The 27,437-nt window shown below is 49.1% G+C and overlaps 1 protein-coding gene across 6 annotated transcripts in view; it reads right to left on the bottom strand.

Moving 5' to 3' along the window:
- Window positions 1–1,072: 1,072 nt before the first annotated feature.
- The window catches only part of ralgapa2 (Ral GTPase activating protein catalytic subunit alpha 2), an 88,513-nt gene continuing 62,148 nt past the window's right edge, over window positions 1,073–27,437 (bottom strand). For 3 of the 6 annotated variants that reach the window (XM_076027536.1, XM_076027532.1, XM_076027534.1), the window contains 2 exons: window positions 9,913–10,034; window positions 7,934–8,166 (listed from right to left, as the gene is read on the bottom strand). In XM_076027536.1, coding sequence (XP_075883651.1) covers window positions 7,949–8,166; window positions 9,913–10,034 — 340 coding nt within the window. In that variant the 3' untranslated portion in view covers window positions 7,934–7,948. Of the gene's footprint in view, window positions 3,735–5,935; window positions 5,979–7,933; window positions 8,167–9,912; window positions 10,035–27,437 lie in introns of those variants that run through there. The other 3 variants (XM_076027537.1, XM_076027535.1, XM_076027533.1) reach the window with 3 other exon arrangements.

The following is a 27,437-nucleotide window of genomic DNA, read 5'->3' as shown; positions in this document are numbered from 1 at the left end:
CGCTGCCACCATTGCACCTGCAGCTCCCAGCGAGGCTCCATTATGCCGTCATCCCCGAAGCAGCGCTGAGCAGCAGCAGGGGAGACAGATGGGAGGAGGGTCAGGTTACTGCTGCTGCTGCTGCTGCTGCTGCTGCAGGGCCGGAGGGGATGGGGGGGGTCAGGAGGCACACGGTAACTGCACCGTCATCACAACACAAAGACAAAAAAATAAAAAAATAAAATAAATCTCCAGGCGACAAGACGCCGCAAGTGCAGAATTTCAAACTGATTTAATGAAATGTTTCAATTTTTCACATTTCTAATAAAGATAGCAGGACTTCAGTCGTTTAAAAAGTTTGATATGTTGACTAGGAATGACGAAATCTTCAAGCTTTTTCCTCACCCCACCCCCAACCCACCCCTCCCACAACCCCATACAAAGATTATATTACAGGCATTTTCATATTTATATTCAGAGGGCGAGACAAGACCCTCGATTTTTGTCACAATGTACAAGGATTTCCAAACAAGAGAGAGAGAGAAAAACAATATATATATGGTGTACATATATATATATATATATATATATATATATATATATATATGTATATATATATATATATATATATATATATATATGTATATATATATATATATATATATATATATATATATATATATATATATATATATATATATATATATATATATATACATATATATGTTTAAGACACACAATCCTTATCTTGGTCCAGACTAACAGCTCCAGTGACTAGGCCACCACACAGTGGGAGCGTGAGCTCCTTCCACAGACATCATCTCTAACCTACAATCTTCAGATCACGGTCCTTCAAGCAAGTGGCTATGAGGGGCAATAAAAAACCTTAGACATATGTATATATATATATATATATGTATATATATGTATATATATATATATATGTATATATATATATACATGTCTATACATGTCTATACATTCATTAGGGAAAAACAAACAAACAAACAAACTCATGGTCACTCCTTCTCGCTGTTTGCTCTCCAATGTTCCGCTACGAGGAGATGGCGAGGAGGAAAATCGGAATGTGAGATTGAGGAGAAACCACAGGTGAGCTTTGGGGAGGAGGGGGGAGGGAGGGTAAGGCAGTAGTGCAACAGATGGGGATAGTGTTGCAGCATGGGCGGAGCCCTCAGACTGTGTGTGTGTGTGTGTGTGTGTGTGGGGAACACCTGGCTACCATGGTGACCCAGGCGGGCGGGCAGGTCCTGAGAGCGCTGGGCTCAGCTGTTGCCAGGAGGGCCGCTGGAGTTCAGCACTGGTATGCCACCCTAACCCCACCCACCCACCAACCACCACCACCTCCTCCTCCTCCTCCACCCCAGCGCCTGCTGCAGCCTCTGGAGGCGACACGGGAGGAGGATCATGGGAAAGCAGGGTGGGGAAGAAGAGGAGGAGGAGTTGATGCCAATTGATGCCATTCACGCCACCTACAACAAAAGGCGAAACGGGGAACCAGGCAATTCAAAATCCATCTGTTGTTGCCGTTGGTGGTGGTGGTGTGTGTGTGTGTGTGTGTGTGTGTGTGTGTTTTAAGCGACTCCTGGAGGGAGAGCTTTTTGTTTTAGGACGCTAACGAGGCAACGCAACGAGGGGCCTTCTGAGGTTGGGTCAGACACTGTGGAGGATGAAGAGGAGGAGGAGGAGGAGGAGGAGGAGGAGGAGGAGGAGGAGAAGGAGGAGAAGGAAAAGGAGGAGACAGAGGAAGTGCAGGAGGAGGAGGGGGATGAAGACGAGGTTGAGGTGGAGGAAGAGGAAGAGACAGGGCCTGGGGGAACAAACATTGCACAGGCACTGTGAGAACGAACACACACACACACACACACACACACACACACACACACACACACACACACACACACACACACAGTTGTTAAGGTTGACCTGAGGCTGCGGTGCTTCTCTTCCTCTTTACATCACATGAACACACAATAGAAAAACAAGAGCGACATAATCTAATCATCCTTTTCTCTGTACATTGAGGAAACGCACGTCGGCACGACGACAAGAAACAAACATAAAGCGTCCGATTTACATCCGGGACGAGAGAAGGAGAGAGAGAGAGAGAGAGAGAGACATCCGCAGGTCGTAAATCAGTGACGTTGGGGGCCAGTGGGGGAGGGGCGGGGACAAATTAAAAAAAAAAAATTCCTCAGTCAGGGAACGTAGGAATGTGGACGTCGACGGGACGGGGGTGGGGTCGGTCGGAAAAGCGATAGCGGAGGGAAGAGACGAGAGGAAGTGATTGAATTACCGGACATGAGCCCACGTTAACGACATCAGAAAGCAATTACAAACGCAGTCTTTTCTCATCCCAGCAGAGTTGCATAAATCAAATCATGACACAATCCATTGGAATCCGTTTAAAAAAAAGATAATTGCGAGTTACAACCAAAAAAAAAAAAAAACAAACAACCAAAAAAAAAAAAAAAAACAGAGAGAGAGAGAGAGAAAGAAATCTAAACAAATTTCCATCCAGCTCCGGTTAGAAAGACATCATTGATTGTCCACCCTGGGTTCTGAATTATTAAAAAGAAGAAGAAGAAGAAGAAGAAGGCCTCTGCCTGTGTCCTGCAGAGGCTGTGGAGCACAAATCATCGTCTCTGCATCAGTCTCAGTGCTTCCCAACTTTAATCCAATCTCAACCGCTTTTTCTCCTCCGGTACAGGAAGCTCGCAGGAGGAGGAGGAGGAGGAGGAGGAGGAGGAACGACAGTCATCAGTGCTTCTTCATCGCATGGAGGTGAAGGAACCAGGTGAAGGGACCAGGTGAAGGGACCAGGTGAAGCAGCGACACCTGCACTCGCACCGCAACAGAAATAAAAAGCGAGTTCCGTCCTGCTTCCCGCTCCCAGATTAAAAGGCCCCGGCGTGCGTGGCTAAAAAGGGAATCAATGCGGAGGAAGAAATTCATCACTGCGGCCGTTGCTATTTGCCAACAACTGGAGTTTTTCCATTGAGGTGAAAGAGGCGGCGAGGAGGCGGCGAGGAGTTTGTCACGGCCAGGATCAGGTGGAAGAAAGAATGAGAGAAGAAGAGGGGGAATTGTTTTTGCAGAGTGAAGCCAGTAGTCTGGTCACAGTTGAACATCCACTGCTGGACGTTATTATTATTATTATTGTTATGGTATGTAATCATCTGTTAAAACCTCACTCAGCGGGGCCTTTAATCCAGAGCTCTCCAACTCGGTACAACAGTAAAAAAAAAAGAACAATTAGACAAAAAAAAGACACTCCAGCAACAACAAAAAAGGAAATGTTTCAAGGAAAATCAGTGCTTAAATTAATAAAAACGATTGCAATGTGCTCCAGTTATGTGTTCGACGTACGACGCCCCCCCCCCCCAAAAAAAAAATGAAACAAAGAGGAAATAAAAACAACAAGAGGCCACGAGGGGGACGGAAAAAAACGAAGTCTTGCAGTCACGACTGGGCGGTCGGGTGAGGTTCTTGGAGACGAGATTAAAGGCTGCACTCAGAGGAGTGGTGGTGGGGGTGGGAGGAGGGAGGGGGAGGAGGGGGAGGAGCTCAGTTGGAGGACTTGCTGATGGCGCTGGCCGAGCGCCGCAGCTTCCCCGACACTCGGCTCCTGGTGGCTCGGGGCACCGTGGGCGACACCTGCTGCTCCACCGAGTCGCCCGCCGCCACCGCCGCCGCCGCTGCACTGTCGGCAGTGCTCGTGCTACCGGTGAAGGAGCCTGGAGGGGGAGCAGGGGGGGAGGAGGAGGAGGAGAAGAGAGAGAGAGGGCGTCAGAGGCCAGAACCAGGAGGAGACGGAGGAGGCGCTCGGACGTAGGAGAGCAGATCTCTCGTCCCCTCATCCCTCGCTCATGCTTTGTCTCATGCACAGGCCCCCAAAGAATTATCATCAGGGTTTGGTTTTTTCTTTTTTTTCCCTCTCATCCTTCACTTCCATCCTTTGCCACCATTCACACGCAAATGCCCAAAACACACATGCTGCTTTTAAGCGAAAGCTTGTAAAAAAAAAAAAGAAGAAGAAAAGAGGAGCCGCCTTTCTTTCCTCTGTTCTTTCTTTCTTTCTTTCCTGAATCTGTTTTTGTATTCTTACAGGATTTTCTCTTTGGGGTTGGTGGTGGGGTGGAGGGGCGGGAGGAGACGGGAGGCAACCTTTTGCGGGTACAAGCCACAAAATGATAAAAAAAAAAAAAAAAAAAAGAAATAATGAAAAAAAAGAAAAGAAAGGCAAAAAAGTGTATTCAGTTCCCAGCGTGGCGGCGGGAAGCTGCTGAATGAGAAATCAAATGACACATTACGCTCTTGTTGTGAAGAGGCCGGCGCCAGCAGGAAGTGTCCTGACAGAACGACCGCCACGCAACTTCACAACCGCAGACGGAGACCAGTGGAGGGGAGGGGGATCGTGGGGGGGTTACGGTGGTCCTGACGTCCTCAGCCTGCCCCCCCCACCCCACCTGCCTCTGCCCCCATGCCTCCAGTTTAAACAACTTTGCTGCTGCTGCTGCTTTGTGGAGGTGGCATCTGGTTGCCTATTTTCTTTCCTGGCCTTTTATTTCCTGCCATTCCCCCCCCCCCCCCCTTTCTTTCTTTCTCTCTCTTTCTTTCTATTTTTTTCTTTTACCCGGGGCATCTCGAGTTGCATCGGCTAAAAGGGACGGCAGATGGCTGGAAGTAACAGACACTCGGCGGCAGTAGCGGACGGACGGCAGCATCCAGCGACGAGGAGGAGGAGGAGGAGGTGGAGGAGCCGCACGCTACGGTTAAAACTGTGCGTATTGTGAGGTCGGGGGGGCCGGGGGGGTTATGCATTCTCAAATCAATCTGCATATGAATGACGGGGGGGGGTGAACTGTTGGCTTGGCTGCTGAACGTGGAGGCTGATGCAGAAGCTGCATTCCTGCGTTCTGCTCATTCCTGCACTTTGTTGGGGTTTTTGTGTGTCTGTACTTTTAAAAAAAAAAAAAAAAAAAAAAACAGAGAGGATGCTGGGAAGGGTCTGATGAGTCGCCAATGCCCTCCAACAACGTCGGCCACCTCTCCTCTTCCATAAGGACGAACACTCAACCGACAAGTCACGGACGGAGGGGGAAAAATAACTCAATTTGTCGCCGTCGCGGCCGTCATATTCTAGCGTGTTCCGCCACCTGAAAGCACCGCCCGGCTGTTTTCAAGGCGGCTTCAGACGGGGGTGGGGGAGGTGGGGGGTATGGAAAAGAAAAAACACAAAGCAAAAGAAAGTGTGCGAGTGGCCCTGCCGTCCCATTGGCTGCCCGGTGCAGCAGTTCAAACAAGGCTTCGGGGACGACAAAGACGTCTTCCAGTGCGGCAGGTGTTAGTCTCGGACTGTGGCCCCGGGCAAACAGGCACACTCCTCAACAGGAGCAGGCCGGGGAGGGAGGGGGCATTTGAGGGAGGGGATAAAGAAGAAAAGAGCGAAGCGGGAGAGGAGGAGGAGGGGGGGAGGAGGGGTGAAAAAAAAAAAGAGAGAGAGTTTGCTGGGGTGAGAGAAGAAAGATAAAGGCGCCGCATGCAAGGAAGCGAGGAGCCAGAAGTGCAGCCGTATTGTTCATGCTGCTACTTAGTCAGGTGCTAATTGTCCCCGCCGTGCATCACTTTCAATTACCAGCCCCGGGCCCGAGCGGTGGGACGCACCCCCACCCTCCACCCCTCCACCCCCGCATCACCCCCTTCGTCCCCCCCCCAATAAACAGCCAGGCTCCTCCGTCGGCGTCCCTTTGTCCGAGCGCTCGGTAAATAAAGCGTGGTTAGTACTGAAGGGGTGAAAAAAAAAGGAAGGGTGGAGGGGTGGAGGGGTGGTGGTGGGAGGGGCGGCAGCCAGGATGAGTGTACGAGCGAAGGGCAGGTCGTCCGCTGGACGGAGAGAAAAATGAAAAAAAAAAACAAGCTTCCGGTGTGACCTTACCTTCGCCGTAAACAGTATTTGGACCTTTAGATATTAATTTAATCTATGAAAAAAGAAAGTGGGGGGCGAGGAGGGGGAGGGGGGGAGACAAAAAAACAAACAAAAAAAAAACAGAGCAGAGCATCATGTGAGAGAGGAACAGGACACAGTGAGACACAGCGAGTCCGTGACTTTGCAGGGACGCTGGGGGGCAGCTGAGGTCAGCCGCCGCTGGAGGGGTTCAAAGAGTCAACACAGGTTAATGAGATTTGGCTGCAGAAGCTAAAAATCAGTGGACGGCTCAGATCCATCCCATCCCCAATCCATCAGTCTGTTTGGAGGAAGAACGTGCCAACGTTTAGGAGTTCCCATCGTGACGGCGAAAAAGTCAAAAGATCCGCAAAGGAGTCACGAGTCATTTTTGTCCGAGATGGCAGCCCATTCATTCAGCATGCGCAGGAGTGCCACTTCCCATCATGCCTCTGTAACTCACATGATCTAGTCGGCCAATCAGAAGCATTCTGGAGAACCTAGCTTACAGACACGTCAGGACGCATCGGCCAATCGGAACGAGGCACAGCAGCACGTACGACGTCGTGACGTCACGCTGGGAATAAAACTCTTTCTGGTCATTTTCTGGACTTTAGCATTTTTTTTCGGCTAAAAGACCAGAACTGAAAAATCTACAATGGAAAGATTTGCTATGAATCACGTTTCAGGTCACAGTCGTCCTGTCAGCCGTTTTAAAGACGTTTATTTTTGTATTGCGGTCCATGGGAAAAAATGCTTTTTGGGCCCATGGGATTTTTTTTCTGCTGCAGTACCTTGAGTGGCCACTAGGAAAAATCCATATTGTCAGTCCAGCATCCAGTTCTTATAATACATCAATGCATTTTACCCCCCCACCAGAGAGAGAGAGAGAGAGAGAGAGAGAGAGAGCGAGTGAGAGGGAGAGAGAGAGAGAGAGAGAGAGAGAGAGAGAGAGAGAGAGAGAGAGAGAGAGAGTGAAAGTGAGAGGGAGAGAGAGAGAGAGAGAGAGAGAGAAGCTACATCTCATCTCCTGGTCGTGAAGAAGCGTTTTGGAGGAGCGAGGGAACGAGGGAAGAACAACGCAACAAAAGACACAAACAGAGCAGAAGCAGCGCAGGCTGGACGGGTGGAGCAGACGGGTTGCTGGGTGGTGTTCATGCAGGGGGCGATGTGAGTGGCAGGGCCAAGGTGCATTCTGGGCGTGCTGATGGAGCGGTGGGTGGACAGGGGGCGGAGGTCAAATGCCCCCACTGGGAGTATGAATGGCAGTCGCGTGGCTGAGTCACTCGGCGATCGATGTACAGGATGCGGGCGTCAGTCTCGACGCCTGATGTGACGCAGAATTCAAAGAGTTCTCAAACAGCTGATCAGCGACACGAGAAGGGTCCATCATGACCTCCTTTGAGAAGGTACACGAGCAGTCAAAGAAAGGTTTGGACACTCAAACCCTATGAATTCAATGTCTTTTCTTTCATCCTCATGACTATTGACGTTGCAGTGTCTCACTGAAGGCATCAAAACTACGTATGAACACAAATGGAATTATGAAGGAAACAATAAAAGTGTCAAATAACTCAAACACGTTTTACATTGGAATTCTTCAAAATATCCACCTTTCATATAAAAAACAAAAAACATATTTAAAGCTATTTCACGTGTTTTTCTTCGCTGTGACATACATCTTGCTCATATATTTGATGTCTTCAGTATCTCTGCAGTGTAGAAAGTTGCATGAGAACGTGTCCAAACTCTTGACTGGTAGTATATCTGCAGTCCTCCACCTTGTGATGTCACAAAGAGAGCCGCTGTTCTTAATGGGCCAAAAAGGCGGACAGGTTTATCCAAACAAATGCAACAAAGGTGTCCGTAAACTTTTGTCCACCGCTCTATATTTCTCAGACTAACTTGCTTGTGCCATTTGGTTGGTCTGTGAAGTTAGAATGGTCGCACTGTCTGTTGACTGATTCTTTGCACAGCACGAGGTGTCCAAAAACCTTCTCCCCATCACCGTATACAAGCAAGGGGGGAAAATAAAAGTGGACCAAATATGGGCCATGCACCTACAGTGGGTTTGATGGGGGTCAAGGTGAAGGATGTGGATGGGCTGAGGGGCTGAGGGGCGTCATGCTTAGTGTTGAGTGAGTAAGCAGGCAGAGTCTTACAGTCCAGTTTGGCCCAGGGGTACTCGGTGCTCCAAACCATCCCCGGCCAACGCCTGCACGCTGTCATGGAGCATGGATGACATGTTAGTGGCACTAATGGCAGCCGGAGCAGGGGGGAGGTTGGTGAGAGGTGTGGGTGGGTGAACTCTCGTTTGGCTGCACACTCAAGACAGACAAAAAGCAACGAGTTTTGGGGGGGGAGGGGGGGGAGCAGCAGCATTTGACAAGGATGAGAATGAGGAGCAGCGTCAGCCAGCCAGCCAGCCAGCCAGCAGGCAGCGGGTTCGACTGACAGGACAAAGGGATGATCGGGCAGAATGTGTTCTAATGACAATGTGTTAGAAGCCTGCCTCAAAGGTCTTGTGCTGCCTTCTTTTTAAGGAAGCCCACCTGACTGAATAATTTAAAGCGTGGAACGTATGACTTTTTCCTTTTGTGCCTAAGAAATGAAACTGTAGTGATGCCGATGAACCCGATAGGGTGAACATTTTAGAGCGTCACCGCTGCTATTTAAGCCAGGAGGAAAAACTGAAAAAAAAAAAAAGGGCTGCCTTCGCATTAATGCGTTTACGAGGTAGTTAGCCATTCGGAGCGACTTTCCGCAGCTTCTGCAAATTCATTGCGTTATACGACGGCCTCTCGCATCAGACCTGCTGCCAAACATTATTCTCCGTCCCCGGGAACCTCGTTTTGGCAACATCAGCTCCATCTTCCATTTTATCTGTATTAATTTTTCTCCCTCTCTCCCCTTCCGCTTTAAGCTGATTTAATGCCGGGGATAAGGGGAGATGAGCCGACATCCGTCAAGGGGGGGGGGATTGTACTCGGGAGGAAGTGAAAGTCCAGGCTGAAGAGCAGCTGAACACTCTCTTTTCTTTTTCGTTGTGGTGGATTTTGCGTCTCGGACCTTTATGCCATGCGTAAGAAGACGCACACTTATATTTTGTGGGATGAGCACAATCTTAATCTTAGGAATCTTTGTGTAGCCCCGGTAAAGATACGCATAAATAGACAAATACAGGAGATTAAAAATAGGAACCAAACACTGTTCTTGCACTGTCCAACAAAATAGTAAGTTTGCTGAACATCCCTCTCCACCACGCATGCAGGTCATCTAATGTGCCAACAGGCCAATTTGTGTTAACATGGAAAACATGGGCCATAAAACACTTTCTGCTTCTTTAGGAAACATCAACAACCTGGAGATGCAGCACAATGTTTCCCACCCGCGTGGCTCAACCTGCAGCCCCGAGTTTCCAACGTCCGGCACACTCGCTTGCACAATCAAGTAACGCGAAGACATTTAATTCTCACATGCCACCATAGGGGGGCTGGAGGGGCTTCAAACTCACACGGTCGGACAGGTTCCAACGGCGGCGAGACGACTCCTCCCTGTCAAAACACAACACCAGCCGCCATCCAACCGAGTGGAAAAAGTGCAATTCCCTCCCCAACGTATTGATTCCGAGCGCCGCTGCGCATCGATCGGCGAGCGCCGCGATAGACGGGCGAGCGAGATAAGACGCATTTTTCCATTCTGTTCATGGCGGGCCGATAAGAGCGGCGTGCGCCGACATCCGCGGATCACTCGGACCTTTTGAGTGCCGTCGAACGAGCTCGAGGAGACGTGGCGGCCCGCGTTGGTTGCACACGGGGAGAATCACGATAAAAAAAAAAAGAGAAAAAAAGAGAGTGGTTTACTAGAGTGGCAGGACGGTGAGGAGGGAGGACTGGAAGTGGGACGGGTGAAGAGACAATGAGGCTGATGGACGAGGAGGGGAGTGGGTGGGGGGGGGGCTGACTCACCTGTTCCACTGATGGGGTAGCCGGGGGAGGGGGAGAAGACCTGCGAGGCAAAGTCCTCAAAGGTCATGACCTCTCGATGGTTCTGCACAATGGCCTCCAGATAGAGAGCGCGCTCCTCGTAGCTGGTGGAGCTCGTGTTAAGGGACAAGACAAGACATGGAGTCGCAGCTGGCTGGCTGGAGAAGACAGATTGATTGATTGATTGATTGAATTTATTCAGTCGTTTCAAAGCACAGAAATACAAACAGTCCAGAGTGGTTTTAAATCAACCGACGAACAGCTTTGACTGAACAGGCTGAGGCAGAAGTTAAATGCTCATACACACCTCCAATAAACTGCTTCATTCTACCAACAAAAACACTGAAACAAGTAAAATATAAATGCAAATCATAAAAAAGAATAAATAAAAAAATAATAATAAAAATTTTCTTTCCTGCATAGATCCCTCAAAGATATCTTTAAAGACCAATGTTTTAAAAACCATTAATGAGTTGGTTTTAAAACGGGCTCGGACTTTGCTAGTGATGAAGCAAAACCCAAACATATTGTGTTGTCATTGCAGCATTCATCAGGTTAGAGAGACAGAACCATATCAACGCCAAGTCTGTCGTCTGATTTCGGTGTAATCAGTGCAAACAAGTGGCGTGGATGTGGATCAGTTACCATCGTTTCGGTCCGCTTGTCTCCTTCTCACCATGTTTTTGGGGACACAGGGGAGCCAAAATGCTTCCGCATAACACAGCTGATTCCAGTTTCATACTGGCTTGTCCCTCGGTACCCTGCAGAGCCACTTTCACTCCACTGAGATGTACGCGGGCGAGCAGAGTGCAAAGGCTGATGGGCTCTTCCCACTGTTCTGCTTTACGGCAGTTGAAAAAAAAAACAAAGAGGAAGATTGCATGCCAAAACAAAACCGATGAATCCGACGATGTCGTCCCGTCCACATCGGCTCGTGAACAAAGTCACACCGCAACAACTTTTCCACCGTCACACAACGCACATCCACTGCGGGGACCCAGAACATCTTTACCATCAGCTGCCCAGCTGACGGCAGCACACACACACACACACACACACACACACACACACACACACACACACACACACACACACACACACACACACACACACAAAGTGAGGAGAGAAGGCGGCTGCCTCCGAATATAATCATAAAAAGAGAACAAATTCATCACGACTGTGGTGATGCTCCAAAACCTCTCCTCCCTAATAGAACCCCCGTCTCCCCCCGTCTCCCCCACCCACCCAGACCCCGCCCCCCCTCCCCCAGCCGGTCTCGGACCACCCTCTCCGATGCCGCTGCCTGCCACTTCTCCGTGCCATCAGGGGGAAAATTGGAGCCATTTGAAATTCAGAGTGACAAGCAGCAACTGGAGCCGGCGTAGCAGCCGGCGTGCGGGACGGATGGCTGAATTTGAAAGTGGGGGGTGGGGGTGGGGGTGGGGATTTGGGATTAATAAATAAATAAATGAAGGAATAAAGCCGGAGGAAAATGGTCGGCGGGTGAAAGAAAAAACCAAAAACATTCCGGCGGGCCCATTACTGGTGCATTATCATGCACGTGGAGCCGCACGTGTTGCGGAATGGAAGGTGGGTGGGTTGGGTGGGTGGTCGTGGGGTGGGGGTTTGTGAGTAATTGGGCTCATGGAGGAAGAGAATGGCACTGTTAACTACTGCCAGAGGCGGTCGCAGCACCTGTAAGACCCCCCGACCCAACGCAGATTCCTGCACCGCATTTTACTGAATGACATCTTCACTCACTTTTCACCGACTCGCACGACTCGACTCAAACAAAGAGCTCCTCCGTCCACCTCACCCCCTCCCCCTCCACCCACCCCGGCCCCCAGGCCCTCATCTTGTGAGAGTTGCCAGGGTGGAGTGGCACTGGAGCGCTGCAGCCTCTGCTGCTGCCGCTGCCAGGGATGCAGCAGGCTGAGCCGAGATAGGCTGGACGGGGCCGAGAGACTCCGGCCTGGGTTGGACAGATAGGATGAGACGGCGGCCGGGCGAGGGGCCGGCGGTGGGCACATGCCGCCACAGCGGTGGCGGAGGGGCCAAAAATGTAAGCGTGACCGATGGCTGTGAGGGAAACCGTGGCAAAGTGGGCGGCCGACGGGCACCTGAGCCGCGAGGTGGCGGAGGGCGATGCGGCCAAGAAGCCTGGAGGGGTGAGGGTGGTGGTGGTGGTGGGGGTGGATGGAAGGACAACTGGACGGACGACAGGACACACACAACCAGGGGCTGCTTTGGCCGTCGAGTCTCATAAGGCTTATTTCTTAGAAGTCATGAACAACCTGTTTGTGTCTTCAAATGGCCGAGATGTGAAACTAAAACGTTAATGTTGAAATGGAGGGAAGAAGTCCGAGTCTTGAGTCTTTCCCACTGGCACCAAATGCCAATTCTTAATGGGTTTAAATAGGGTTTTTTGGCCAGTAGGAAAGCGGCCAGAGAGACGTCAGTACTGACTGAGCAGCTCAATGGTACTAAAAACTCACTCAAAACATCGCTTGCTTCACTTCAGCAAGTTTCTGGTAATCTGCCCTCTGTGATGTCACAAAGGGCAGGTATGCGAGCGACTGCATCCGCAGCCCTCTTTTTTGCTGGTGGATCAGTTTGAGAGCGAAGCGACTATTTTTTTTTTCTCCCCAAGATCTATTACTACTCATGTGAGGCGGCTCCACTGCAGTCTGACACCCATCCAACCATCTTCTACGCCCGCTTTCTCCTGCAGTCAGAGTAGCGGCGGGTGCTGGAGCCAATCCCAGCTGTCATAGGGCGAAGGCGGTGTCACACCCTGGACAAGTTGCCAATTTTATGGCAGAAACAAAGACAACAAACAAACAAAGACGGAGACAAACAGCCACGCACTCTCACACAGAAACCGACAGACAATTTAAAGTTCCTGTTCGCCTCAAATGCATGTTTTCTGGACTATGTGCAGTCTAACATGAAAAAATTTAATCTGACAATGACTGTAATATGGAACACATTACAAAAAAGTTCCTTTTCCTCAAAAGTAAATCTGCTGAACTGTCCAATATGAAATGTAAAAAATTCTTTAAAAGTTGAATTTCTTATTCCACAAATGTGGAAAAATACAGGACCAGTGTCCCCATTTGAGAGATGCACAGCAGTGCTATCCAAAGGACATCAGAGTCTCCGCCCCACCCACCTCCTCCCTCCACCTCTTGAGCTCGGCGGTTGTCCGCCAGCCGTAGCCAGACCTGCAACGTCACCGTTGTCTGTCACTTGCTGGAAACAGCATTGGACAAAGAGTGGGCATCCCAGCCTGAGTTGCCATGGAAACTTGGGTCAAAGCTCTGCGTGGTGGGTCATTTCCAGGCTTTCATGAGAGACAGGCAGAGCGGGGGCGCGTTCGTAATAAAGGAACAAAATGTGCCGAGCAAAAGTAAAAAAATAAAAAATAAAAAAAAAGAAAAACTAAAAAGAAAAAAGTATTAAATAAAAAAATATACAACAAGCAGAATTTCTGAAACAAATTGGGGAGAAGTTGAGGACAAATGAGAGGCCCGCGATGGGGAGGAGGAGGACGGGTGGAGGGAGAGCGAGGCGCAGCGCAGTGTGGGTCAACAGAGCCATATGGCCGTCCATTATCAGAGACGCAGATGACTGGAGTCCTGTTATTGAGATTCCCAAAGCAAATATTGACTCCAGCTGGACCAGGCGCTCTTTCGGACTCTGACACACGCCTCTCCTCCAACGCTTCCTTCCGCCGCCATCCCTCCTTCCATCCCTCCCTCCCTCCGTCCGTCCGTCCGTCCCTTCCTCCGACTTGCATAAATGGATTACGGAGGGCGAGGAGAAAAATAAATAAAAAAACAAACAAACAAGCAAACCAAAAAGTAGGGATTTTGAAAATGATATCCATACATAAAAGGCAACATCAAAACTGACCGCAGACAGAAAAAGGGGAGAATATGAAAAGGCTTGCGAGGCTAATAAAAGGTATTCTGCCCATGAGTGAGAGCAGCAGATGCAATCAGCTCTCCTAACTAAATGTACGATGCTATCTGGCCGTAAAAAATTGCTGCACAGAAAATCAGACCTGATGCCAAGCACGGAGTAATCAGCCTCCGCTCTCCCTCAATCTTTTTGTATCATCTCTAATTGCAAAACCATGAGCACGGCTTGCCCCCCGCCCCCTCTCCTCGTCATATGCACAGATGTTGTTGCCTCCGCGTTGTAACCTAATCAAGGGACGTGGCTGCGGCGGTGACGCAAAGAGGCCGTGGCCATGTGACGGACACCAAACCCGCTGACACTGTCCTACATTCGGAGGTGGACAAAAGAAAAAGGAAAAAGGTGCAGTGACTGCTGGGCTGGGCATTTGTGCCAAAGGACAAACGCGGCAGAAACCTTATTTCTTCTTTTTTTTTTTTTTTGATGCTCTATTTCCCCATTGCAAACAGCGCCGCTTGATTTCACGACACATAAACCTCTCATAAAGCGAAGGATGGAGGACCGCGTCCGCAGACAGGTCCCACATTTCCACAGACGGGCTGCGATCCAAGTCAGCCGTGACATAACCGTCGTCTGCTGCGATATGAGCAGTGCAAGAGGGCGTGTGGGAGGAGCCTGTCGGAGCACTCTGGGAATTTCCACGGAGCCCCCGCGCTCCGATCGGCTGCGTTCTCATTAGGGAGACGAGAAGGAATCCAGAGTAATGTTTATGGGGCATGGTAACAGCGTTGAGAAAACCCCCTCACTCTCCTCTCCATCCTTTCCTCCAAATGTAACAGGTATTGTGACTGTGAAGATAAACCCTGTGCTAAAGAGTTTGTAGCCAGGCAGCTAGATTTATATTTTATTTTCTTGTGGCCACTTTTATCTCTACATTAAATTTTCTGTTTGCTCTGTTTATGTTGTGGTAGTATTTTAAATTATATTTATTTCTTATGTACAGCACATTGGTCAAGCTATGTCGATTTTAAATATGCCACCTAAATAAATGTGACCATGACCTTAAATTAAATCTCACTCATGCAGTCGGAAGACCTTTTATGGGGTCCTGCAAGTCAAGTCATGAAATCGGAAAATGCTGCGAGCTGCACAAAGGCCTTACCGAGACCCAACAAAGAAACCAAATCAAAAACAGGAAGTGACAGGAAGCCTTGCTACGGCTAAAGAGATTAGCTTAGGTGTTGCAGCAGGTGTTTCGTTGGTGGAACCCGACCTTAAAAATTAAGCCTTTTCTTGCCAATCTGTCACCAGCGGAGACACTTTAAGCCTGTGACAACTCTTATCGGTACATGTGTGCATATGCATCTTGGGGTGTGTGCGTGTGCATGCGCTCTTATGTATACATATGCATGCGTCCCGTCCAGATGGCACTGGGGGGGTTAGCTCTGGGGAAGCGGTGGGGGTCAAGCGTCTTTGCGGATCAAAGCCAAGGTCAGGGCAGCTGCAGTGGCCCATGTTCAAGGTGAATGGAGGCCTCAGATGGCTCTTCATTAGCAGGCTGCTCCTTCCCTGCTGGACCCCGATCGGCCAGCAGCCACCGGGGCCCTAGTCCTCCTCCTCCTCCTCCTCCTCCTCCTCCACCACCTCATCATCATCATCTTCGTCCCGAGCCGAACGCTCCCTTCCACTGGGACCTGTCCTGAAAGTGCCTGTCCACTGGGATCCATTTTTAAGGCTTGTGCGACCCCGCCCAGCGCATGCAGACAAACACACATGCTCACACACATACACACACACACACACACACACACACACACACACACACACATACACACACGCACAGAAGGCCTCCGCGCATAAGTAGCCATGACACATACAGCACATTAAACACCCTGCACCCACGCGCACCGTCCGCTTAAAGAGACTGCGTTGACCTCTGGACCGGTGTCTCTGGAGAGGAGCATCCGGGAGCGTCCAGCCTCTGTCTTTGTGTTGACAAAGGCCTCATGCTCCCACTCACACTCACACTCACACTTTCACTGGCAAACACCGTCAGCAGGGATGCTTTCATTGTGGTCTCCGAGCGTAGACCTTTGCTTTCTTTTTTACCCGAATCACATTTCCTTTCCTTTCCTGCGCGCTCGCCGTTTCACTGCAATTAGCACAAAGCTGCACAATATGTAAAGTACATCCCCATAGACAAACATGCACGATGCAGGAGTGCTGATTGAATGACTGTTTATGCTAGAGCCAGTCTGTTGTCTTCTGCCCGATCTCTATTATTGTGCTCTCTTTTGCTGACCTAACTGTGTAAAGTCATGCATGCCAACTTGCACTACCTCTTCCTGAATGTATGTTTCATTTGGTTAACCTGGCTCTCCCCCACCTCATCTGCAGTTTGCCGAGTGGAGAAATAAAATAGCCACACTGCTCGTAAGCTCTCGACGGCGGAGAGCAGACTGGTCAAGATGATAACCTGGACAAGCGTTTCAGATGGATATGTAATGACGGGTGCAGGGCAGGTGCTGCCCCCCCCCCCCCCCCCCCCCCCCCATTTGCTATTCGTCAGCTCCATTAGTGTCAGGTCAATTTTATTGACGCAACCACGCACACACAAAATTTCTGACACGCTTCATCCTCAAGACTAGGAACCACTTGCGTTTGCATGATAACACACCAAAAACACCCAATAATCAAGGTGAAATTGGGAGTTTAACCTGCTCAAAGTGCAGGCCACACACGCGGGTTTCAAATAAGACATGAAAGCAATATAACCGGGGGTTATGCTTCTGACACTATCAAGGCAGAATCCTCAGTTTAAAAAGGAAATGTGTAAAAATGTCAGTGGGGCAGACAGAGGAGGAGTTCCCTGAGAACAGGGAAACAGATAGGAGACATAGAACAAACAAATGAGGAGTAGAAGGACAATGAAGAAAGGCAAGAGAAGCCAAATCCCTTGTAGTTACCATCACATTTAGGAAGAGACCCCAGACAAGAGAGCCAGAATGCCGGACTTTTGCAAGAAAAATTATAATATTGAACCGTTGAACAGTTCAAGCCAAATTGCTATCTTACCCCCCCGAGAAAAAAAGCTCAATTCTCTTGAATCAATTAATTCCAATAAGATTAAAAGTCTCAAAACGATTCAATTATCCAAATCTGTTGACTGCATTGTGCGTCTGCCTAAAAGAATGCGATTTTAGTGTGAGATACCTTTGTGAAAACACAATCGCTCAATTAAAAAAAAAAAAAAACCTTCGGCAATTGAACAATGTGGAATTGCAGTTTTACACGAGGGGGGAACTTGGCTCTTCAAGCCTCAACAGTGGCCGCAGCCTCAGTTAATCCTGTTTGCAGAAGTGTCACGGCTAAAATGCTCTCTTGTAGCAAAAGAGGGACAGTTTAGTGCGGAGGTGGAGACCCGCCTCTAGGTGCTTGACCCCCTCCTCCTCTTTCGCCCCACATCTGCCCATTAACCTGGGCCAATCAGCTTGACCTTGGTGGGGAAAGAGGCTCAGGAGTAGCTCGCAGTGCCATTGACTCCCAGCAGTCACATAATTGGCCTGTTAAGAGGAAGGGGTTCGTGGGGGAGTGGGGAGAGGGGGAGGCACGCTGTTGTGCTGGGTTACCAGTGCGACCCCCCCCCCCCCCCCCCCCCCACACACACACACACACTGATTCCCCTACACACACACAGTTGCATAGGCGGATATGGTCATTAATATTTTTATAGTACCTCAGCTCCCCATTTCACAGCCATGCTACCAACAGCGACTCCATATGGATTATATATGTCGCACAGGAGGTGATGTGAAAGGAAGGGGGGCGGGGGGGGGGGGGGGGGGGGATTGGAAGGTGCAAAAATGGGATTGGACATATTTGAAATGCTCAATCACAAGCTTCGGCAGACGTCCCATGCATTGACTATTACATTAGGGTATAAGAGCAAACTGGTGGAGCGTGAACACGCGTGAATAGACGAGATATCACACCACCACATCCAGAAATCATAACAAGATAGGACTGCATATGGATGGGACGTTACCCATTTTGGATGTAATGGGATGAGCAGGCTGGGGGAAAAAAATATATGAGAGAACAAAATGCACAGAGCGCACAGGATAAGTGACCGGTGAAGGAAAAGGCAAGGGGTATGACTATGGAAAAATAAGGTGGGTGTAAAAAAAATAATAAAAAAAACAAAACAAAAAGGGGGCCGGCTGGAGAAGAAAGAGGAATAAATCCAAGCAGGTGTTGATTGGAGAGAGGCCAGGCGGTGGGTGCCAGCAGTACCTGTTGTCACAGCGAGGACCCGGGTGTGAAGCTTGTCTCAGTGCAGGCCCTTAGAGGTGTGAGGTGATTATGGAGGAGAAAAAAAAAAAAAAAAAAAAAAAAAGAACGGGGAAGGGAGACGGCCACATTTGGATGGAGAGACACCGAGCGGAAAGAGAGATGGGCGCAGGCAGAGTGAATGTGTCAATAAAGCCGGCGTGCGGAATAATGGCAGAGAGCAACAGATTGAGGTGTGTGTGGTGCAAAAAAAAAAAGAAAAAAAAAGTGAGAGCGCGTGTGTCAGGAACTAGTCAGTAGGGTTATTGTATAGTGTCCCGCTTCAATTTTTATATGACAGCTACTCAAAGCATAGTGTCTCATTAAACAGCTTTCTTTCTGTAGACACAGCAGCAGGCCAGAAAATGCCTCTTATGTGTCAAAAATGCATTACGGTGAGCGGAGGTGTTTGTGTCTTTTTCTCTCTCTCTCTCTCTCTCTTTTTTTTTTTGCCGGTTGCACTTAGACGTGTGCCGCATCAGACGCTTGGGGTGGAATAGCTGTTTTTTAACAAGTAACCTAATTAGGAGCAAGTCCAGGAAACCGGAGCCGAGGAGCCAAGGAGCTGAGGACCCCTCCTCCCCCACACTCCCCCTGAACAAGAGGAGCTGGTTCAAACAGTAAGCCCAGGTTAATGAAATCTCCGGAGGGGTTGGGTCTCCCGCGGCGAGAGCTTTCTAAGCCGCCAACCTCGACACCTCTCCACCGTCCATCTGGCATTCAGACAGCAGGATGGGAAGTTATGGCCGTGACATCACTGCTAACCTGTGACATCACTGCCCGTCAGTGATCCAGCGAGGGTTTGCCCACGGCCGCAGACGAGAAAAAAAAAAAAAAAAAAATCTGATGTCGGCCGCCTGGCAGCAGCGGGATATTTATTAGCCGCCTGCTAGTCACCCCTTTTCTCAAGACTCGGGCAGACGACCACTCCTCTGGGGGGCACTAAATATCGATTTCCGCTCAGCAGCAAATCACCGGGGCCAGCGTGCGCGCCAAAGTCGATGGTGACCTCCAAACTATCCGAGGGGCGAGCGATTGTTGGTTTGGTGATTAGAAGCTGCGCGGAGCGACGAGTTGCTGGTGGAGGTGGCCTGCGAGCTACCTGCTGACATCATAGTTTGTCACAGTGTGGTTCCTGATGGCCATCGAAGTGAATCGATCAGTTTCCTTCCATTTAGACGCAGGATGTTTTAGTTTGACTTGGAAAGGGCAACATTTTGGCAAATTTGCCTCTTGCCATAAGCCCTTTAGTCACATGAGTAGGTACATGACATTTAATTATCAATGTTGTTTTGAGGAAGGTGGGTAGAGACGCCCCCTTACCTCCACACTACCTCCTTTAGTACGAACTATGTTTAAATAGATCAAATGCAATACAAACTCAAGGATGAAACTAAACTATAATTAAGGCAGAAACTGAATTATTTTGCCTTCGAACTTTTAGGAAGCTTAAGTCCAAAATAAGCATATTCTGTCTTTTAAAATTACTTTGAATTCCCCAAAGGCAGCCGAGCTCTGACTGACAGCGTGAGGGGCCAGCCTGTTTGGAAGTGCATGTACTGTGCATACGCAGATGAATTGGGGCAGCTCAAGAAGAGACATGTACACACAAGTCGGCCACTGTTAGACTCCAACGGGCGGAGATGAACATTTGGGCAAAGGCAGACGCAAGACGGAACGGTGCATCTCAAATTCACCGTTTGTATTAAAACAGACGGCCGTGGTAAACAGCATCCAACTCACGTTGGGCACATTTGTGAAAAGCAAATCCCCATAGTCCAGTAAAGGTAAAAACACTGCTGTGATTAAGTGTTTGCTGGCCCGCGGCGTTGGCGGCACGGTGGGCCTTGTGTGTCCAGATGAACCGAGTCTGTAACCAATCTCCTTTTCAAAGGACCCTGGTCCCCATTGATGAGTCTTAACGCCGCAGCCTTAGATGTGAAACACAATGGGTCGACATGATTAATCAAACACAGGCCCATTATGGCCAGACAGTCACACAGGCCTCCGCGGTGCATTAACAGAAAGTCATAATAAGATGAGCGGGGGGGGGAAAAAAGGCTCAGAGGGACGAAGATTAACAGATACAGTTCTGCGACTGGCTGGGTAAGAGCCCCTCTCTGAAGGTCCCCTTTGTCAGTGATGATGGCCAGAGTGACATGAATGCCAAAGCCTTCTGGAAACATTATTAGGTCAGGACAAAGGTGCACATCTTATGAGCCATCTGAGGTGAATATGCGTCATTTTTTTGTGCTGCACTTCCTGATATTTGAATTGTTCGGAATCAAGACAGGGGAGCGAGGGATTTATCTGATCTCAATTTGAACTTTTTAATAAAAAGTCACAGATGAAACCCCAAAAGGGCACGCTGGACCGGGGCTTTGATTGAAAGCCATCTGATTACCCACAAGACATTTCACCTCTTCGCTCTTTCTTTCAACTTTCATGATTACATTTATTTTCTCGGCGATTATTATTGTGCGGGCAGGACACAAACAGCAAATATTACATTCGCAGCATAGGAGCAATCAGACCGCCAGAGGAGTTCAATTATCTTTTCTTTTTTTCTTTTTTTCTGCTTGGCATAAGAAAAGTGGTCTGACAATTAAATTGCAAAAAGGGATGCGCCAACACTGGGTCATGCCAAATGGCAGTGATTTTTTGCCATAAGACAACACTCCTCAGACAAGCACTGATGAAATATTTAAACAAAATGAACGCAGCCTTCTGCAATTTTAATGATGCTTGTGGCATGTGCAACACAATAACTGTGATGCCTGGACGCCAAGCGTTTTTCGCACGCGCTCCCACCGAGGAGCGCTCAAGTGTCTCGCACCTCCACCGGGCCCTCTGTGAAAGGTTCATCGGGGCCAATTAGGCTGCCGGGCCTTTTACGCAAAATGTGAGGCATTTAGGGAGAATGATAATGATTATCGCTAGGTTACATATGGTCAAAGATGTGGTGAATGCAGAGAGCAGGAAGGGTAAGTTACTGGGGGCAAGAATGGGGACATTCGCCCGCGCGTGCGTGCGTGCGTGCGTGCGTGCGTGCGTGTGTGTGTGTGTGTGTGTGTGTGTGTGTGTGTGTGTGTGTGTGCGCTTATGGATTTATTTTATTTTAGATGAAATTCATGCAGCTTAAAGAAAAAGAAATGGGAACTCATCTAAACTACGACTGTTTTTTACTACAATAGATGGAATTCTCCCTTGTGTTTACAATGATAAATGTGTGGATGAAGGAGTATGTGTGTGCTTTTTAATCTTTACAACTTTCTATGCTTAAAATAGATACTGAAGACATCAAATATATGAGCAAGATTATGCAGCAAAGAAAAACATGTTAAATAACTCTTAAGTATACTTTTGCTGAAAGGTGGCTATTTTGAAGAATTTAAATATTAAACCTGTTTGAGTTATTTGACACTTTTATTGTTGCCTCCATAATTCCATGTGTGTTTATACGTAGTTTTGATGCCTTCAGCGAGAAACTGCAATGTCAATAAGACATTGAAGTCATGAGAATGAAAGAGAAGACATTCAATTCATAGGGCGTGTCCAAACTTTTGACTGGTAGTGTACGCTTATGAAAACACACATATATGCACATACATTACATATATACATATTATTGCTCGTATATCTTTTTCTTTTGTAAAGAGTCTTTCAGTGTCCTCTATATAAATCCAATGTTTATGATTATATTATTATTATTATATACACATGAACACACACACACACACACACACACGCAGACACACACAGGCACGTACACATACACCCAAACACATTCAAACAATAACAGAAAGAGCCAAGCAAAACACACACAAAAAAGTAGACGTCTGTGTTGGCAACAGCTTTTCCCCTAATCCTCACCCTTGGGCTACATTGTGCAGTGAAGCAGGCTATTACATGGCAACAATTAGGGGGGCTGGAGCCCAACACCTGGTCGTCCCCTATTCTGGCCCTTCAGTGGCAGCTGACTGTACAGTCCTACAGCCAGGTGGCCCTCCTTCAATGACATTAGCTAGTCACTCCAGGGTTAATCAGGAGCCTGGCATCGTCGGCCGGGCACGCTCACAGAGCCACTCCGAGCACCGGCTTTCACAGGAGGAAAAGAGACGGGCGGCGCGCAGACAATGTTGGTGTAAAAACTTGTTCAGCTGAAGGTCTCAGACAGGCGCGCCAGATGATCAGAATGAAGCTGAGGCGAGGTTGGTGGGGGATGGGGAGGGAGGGAGGGAAGGAGGGGGCCCGGGGGCCTGTTGGATTCATAGCCTGCATTCAATGCGCTGCCCGGCTCAAGTGGAACTAGCGGCACGTCAACTGTGCATCCTGCAGATTATAATGGGCCTTTTCATGGGTGGACAAAAACAGATGGAGGAGCGGGAAGTGCTATGCATCCATACAGACGGGTGACAATTGGGGAGGGGGTGGGGGGAGGTTGCAGCCGGAGTAGGGGGGGGGGGGGGCAAACTGGATTTTGTCAAAGTCGGTAGATACAAAAACAAGTGGGTGTCGAGGCAGCGGCTGGGCCGTATATGCCTGCACAAAGAGCCGTTCCAAAGCCCCCCGGCTTAGAGATCTGAGGATAAATAACGCTCATTTGAATAACAAAAGCTATAGATTTGTACCCAAATCAGCTTGAGTCTCATCAATTGTAATTAGATGTTATACATAACTAATGAAGATGTGTACACTACATAAAACAAAGACGCTGAGAGCTTTTTTTGCCCATTTGTGCGACGCGCATTTTCTATTTTCCAACCGAAAGGAGAAACGGAGGAGATGAGTGACGGAGGGAAACAAAACAAAGCCGTTTGTATCGGGTGAATTCTAACATGATGCGTTTCAACGGGAAAACTATTTCGCCGTATGCGTGTACGTCGCAGGATGCCGCTTCCCTTTCAGCCACAAACCACTTGACAATGAAACACAAACTAGTGATGTTAATAAATCAAAGGGCTGCTCTGCCGCACCGAGAGAGGCAGGCAATGCACAGTGATGCGCGCTCAAAAGGCTTTGTTTTTGCTATGGCTTTGTTTCGCCTTACCTTGTCTGTCAAAGCAGAAAATTCCATTTAGTGCAAAAATGCAAATGCTGCAAGGCACAAGGACATCCTCCAAAAAGGGAACAATGGCCACAGGCCGGCGGAGGAGCAGACAGTGCCTTTGAACCGAACCAAGAGGCATTGATGTGCAACTTATAAATAATCAACTAATTCCTCCTTAAAAACAGCCAATTAAGTCTGTGACATTAAAGCAACACAGCCGTATGGAGAACACAGCGGTGCTTGTGTACCGGGGGGGGTGGGAAGAAGGAGAGAGAGCTGAAAATTTAATGGCCATTTAAGGGACAAAGAAACCCAATAATGTCACAAGGCGTCTTCACAAGAGTGGCGAGAAACCCAGGGTCCACATCAGACGGCGGGAGATTCCAGCGGAGGACGACGAGTGACATTTTACTGACATTTCCAAGCAGCGTTCAACGGCCCGGCCCGTCTGGCGGCGCCATCAGAAATATCTATGGATACGCTTGCGTGCGACACGGGGCGTTAAGGGATGCGGGTTCTTTCAGGGGACGGCCTCAGCTCTGGGGGCCGGTGATGAAGAGCATGGACCCTGGAGATTGAATGGTAATCACTGGAGCACAGATAATGGATGATTGAAGGCTCTTTCTGCGCCGCCGTTGGATTTCAATATCAGAGAGGCCCTAGAACTGGGATTCTTATCAGGGGCGGTGTGTGCCAAACAAAAGGGAGCCGGGCGTGAAATATGGGGTCCAACTCAGGCACACGACCACGGCGATTAGCACAAGGATAAAAAAAAAAAAAAGGCCTGACAAACAAAAGGGGGGCAGCTTTAGCTGGACAAAGGGGCTGCCCACTGCCTCGTAACAAGAGACACGGAAGGAAGAGTGGACATAAAGGGAGGCGGTTTTGTGTTGCGACAGAAAAGAAGAAGAGGAAGACGGGACGGGAGTTTTGCTGAGACGGCTGGTAGACGGGACGCTGGTAGACAGGACGCTGGAAGCGGCGAGTCTGTCCAGAATCTCTGCCGTGGCTGAAGAGGAATGGAGGACCGTCGGGGATGAAATGCAATACACGCTGGCTCCAAGCCACTCGTACACATCTAAACAAACACACATTAACACTCTCGTAAGCTCTGCCAAATCCATAACAAACCCCCCCAGCCCCCCCAACGCCCCAAAACAACAAGGAAATTATTCTATTTAGCCCCTGATTCCAAGTTGCACAGCTTGCCAGGAAAGCTCATTAACCCTCCCTTCGAGAACCCCGAGACAAAAGAGAGGAAAACAAAACATTACCAATCAATGAAAATCGACAATTGAGGAAAGGGACGGGAGACACGCATCCACTTGGGCGAACCCGAAGGGGGCAAGCAGCTTTTGCTTTAGTGCTGTGCTGTGCTGTGCTAGGTGGCTAAGGAGCAGAGAAAAGAAAGTTCATTAATTAAACAGGGCTAGTGGGAACAGATGGAGTGGCTAGCTGGATGCTAATCACTTAAAGGAGAGAGGGAGGAGTTGGCTTTTTTTTTTTTTTAAACGTGGGGGCGAGAGGCAACCCTGTCACACATCAATCACAATGAACATGTATTCACAACAGCAATGCGGAGCGAACATGTCCAGTGGTGACATTTGGGTCACAACCAGAGAGCAGTGGTGGTGAGCTACTAACACACAGGACCTTTCAGCCATCTCAATATTTCTGTTCTTGTTGTTTTTTTTTGGAAAGATGTTTGAGGTGAATTCCAAGGGTGAAGTCCTAATGGGTGCCGACAACTGAAGTAATTCCTTCACATGTCAATCACACATTTAATTTAAGTAGTGTTAGATTGGGTGATGTGTATGAAAGACAGTAAGGTCTTGTTAGAACATTTGCCTGTTTAACTGGTGGAACTTTAGGTAACTAAGGTTAAAAAAAAAACAAGCTAAAGACAAAGAAACTCAGTTTGTCTGTCTAATTTGGTAAAAAAATAATAATAATAATAAAAAAATAAAAAAAGTAACTTTTTAAAAAAACTAAACTCATATAAAAATCAAAACCAGTTGATTGTATTTTAGTTTTATGCTGACAGTCACAGTCTGTGGTGATACTGGGAGAGAGGGGACAACCCCAGGAAAAAACCAGTAGCCTCTGCTGGCTTTCACTTTGCCGCTCGCAAACACACAGATGTCAGACATGAATGCACAACAGACGGAGAGAAAAAAAAGGGGAGGGACGCGAGGGTGACGGGGGTTCAAGTTTATAAAAAAAAAACAGTGTGTGATATATGTGCATATATTTATATTTAAAAATATATATTTTTCTCAAGAAAAAGTTCAATGAAAAAATTGTAACAATGACAAATTCCAAATTTTCCTTAAGTTGCACTTCTGCTAATTTGTCAATAGAGGATCATCCTCATGCATCTAAACTTTTCATGGTAGTGGTGTGACGACACAAAGAGATTCTGCTCTCAGTCGTATCCGAGGCGGCTGCGAAATAAAGGCAATTTCTCTCTCTCTCTCTCTCTCTCTCTCTCTCTCTCTCTCTCTCTCTCTCTCTCTCTCCTCTCTCTCTCTCTCTCTCTCTCTCTCTCTCTCTCTCTCTCTCTCTCTCTCTCTCTCTTTTTTTACGCTCGGAGGAGGGACACACAAATGCGCCGACGGGGCCTCGGCGGTTTGACACCAGCAGCGTGTGCATGCTACCCCAGGCGGGGGGGCTCTGGGTCCCTGCTGTTGGCCCGTCTGCTTGTATGCCTGCCCTACCTGTGTTTAAGAAAAGGGGGCGGCGCCCGCGGAGCTCAGAGAGCGAGGCAGGGCTGGGCTGGGCTGGGCTGGGCTGGGCTCAGCAGCCCTCCAGGGCTTTCAGGGTGTGGGTGCCATGCAGCGGACGCCTTTTGTTACAGGCTGGGTGGCAAGAGGAGGAGGAGCAGGAGGAGGAGGAGCAGGAGGAGGAGGAGCTGATGGTGGGGTGTGTGTGTGTGTTGGGAGTGGGGGGGGGGCGAGGTGGGGGTAATGAGTAATGCTATGAGTCATTCTGCATTAGCACTATGGGAGGGAGACTGGGGAGGGTGTGTGTGTGTGTGTGTGTGTTGGGATGGGGGTGTGTGTGGGGGGAGAATACTTTTGCATGTTGTATGAAGCTAGACGCCATATGCCATCCGAGCCGGGCTGCCTCCTGAGTCAGGGCTCCCGGGGTTGACAGCCCCCCCCCCCCCCCTCCAGCCCCTCCCCCAGAAGCATCCTCCCTCTCTCCCCCAAACCAAGTGGGCCGATGGGCGACTCGACTGCGAACCGGACCGTGAGCAGTGTGAGCTGGAGTCCAGTTTGGTGCTGGCGGAGTGTGAGTGTGTGTGTGTGTGTGTGTGTTGGAGGGGGTGGATGGGTGGTGGTGGTGGTGGTGGTGAAAGGGGGCGGGGGGGCACTCAGTGATCTGAACACATCGGACATTGTCGTGAGTCCCGGCAGGAACAGCTGGTCAGCTGGAGAGGGGGGAGGGGGAGGAGGGGAATAAGGAAGGGGGGACGAGGAGATGGGAGGCAGTGCGCTACACTGATAATGGGATTAGGTTAAAACATTCAGTGGGGGAGAGAGAGAGAGAGAGAGAGAGAGAGAGAGACCCCTCCTCTTTGTGAGCCCCCCTACCCCACCCAAAAACACACTGTGTAAAAAAAAAACCCAAAAAAAACAACCTCACAGCCGCTCCATCGAAGCCGACGCCAGCGGCCGCCAAGAACCCAGCGAGCAGGCGGCTCCAAGCTTGGCCCCCGACTTTAATGGCCGGAGGAGCAAAAAAATAAATGAAAGTAAATGAATAAATAAAGAAATACAAAAAAAATCCTCGTCCCACGTGTGGGAAAGCTTGCACTCGGTGAACAGTGGCAACTTCAGCGGGAGGCAGATAAGTGCTTCTCCGGGCCTTCACTTCACTTTGAACCACAAATGAGTTCTTGCGGCTCATCTTTGACCCCCCCCCCCCCACTGCCCCTCCCCCTCCACCCCTGTAAACAGGAAGTCACCCAGTTATGCTTCGCGTTGGCATTGGAGTGACGGCCGCTGGGCTGGACGCCACCTGCGAGCAAGAAGCAAGAAGCCTCCTTCTTCTCCTCCTTCCTCTCCTCCTTCTTCTCCTCCTTCCCCCGGCGACGGCGACGCCACAACAGCTGGCAAATTAGACCTATCAAAGATGCTGAATAATTCATGTGAGACGACGCTAACGCGGCGGGTCCCATTCAGCGGCGGGGGCCGGCGTTCAT

The sequence above is a fragment of the Nelusetta ayraudi genome, unplaced genomic scaffold, assembly GCF_046127955.1.
Source record: "Nelusetta ayraudi isolate G7.1 ecotype Tasmania unplaced genomic scaffold, CSIRO-AGI_Nayr_v1 ptg000021l, whole genome shotgun sequence".
In the NCBI taxonomy this organism is placed as follows: Eukaryota; Metazoa; Chordata; class Actinopteri; order Tetraodontiformes; family Monacanthidae; genus Nelusetta; species Nelusetta ayraudi.
The sequence above is the reverse complement of the archived record's forward strand: the minus strand, read 5'-3'. Positions and strand labels throughout refer to the sequence as shown.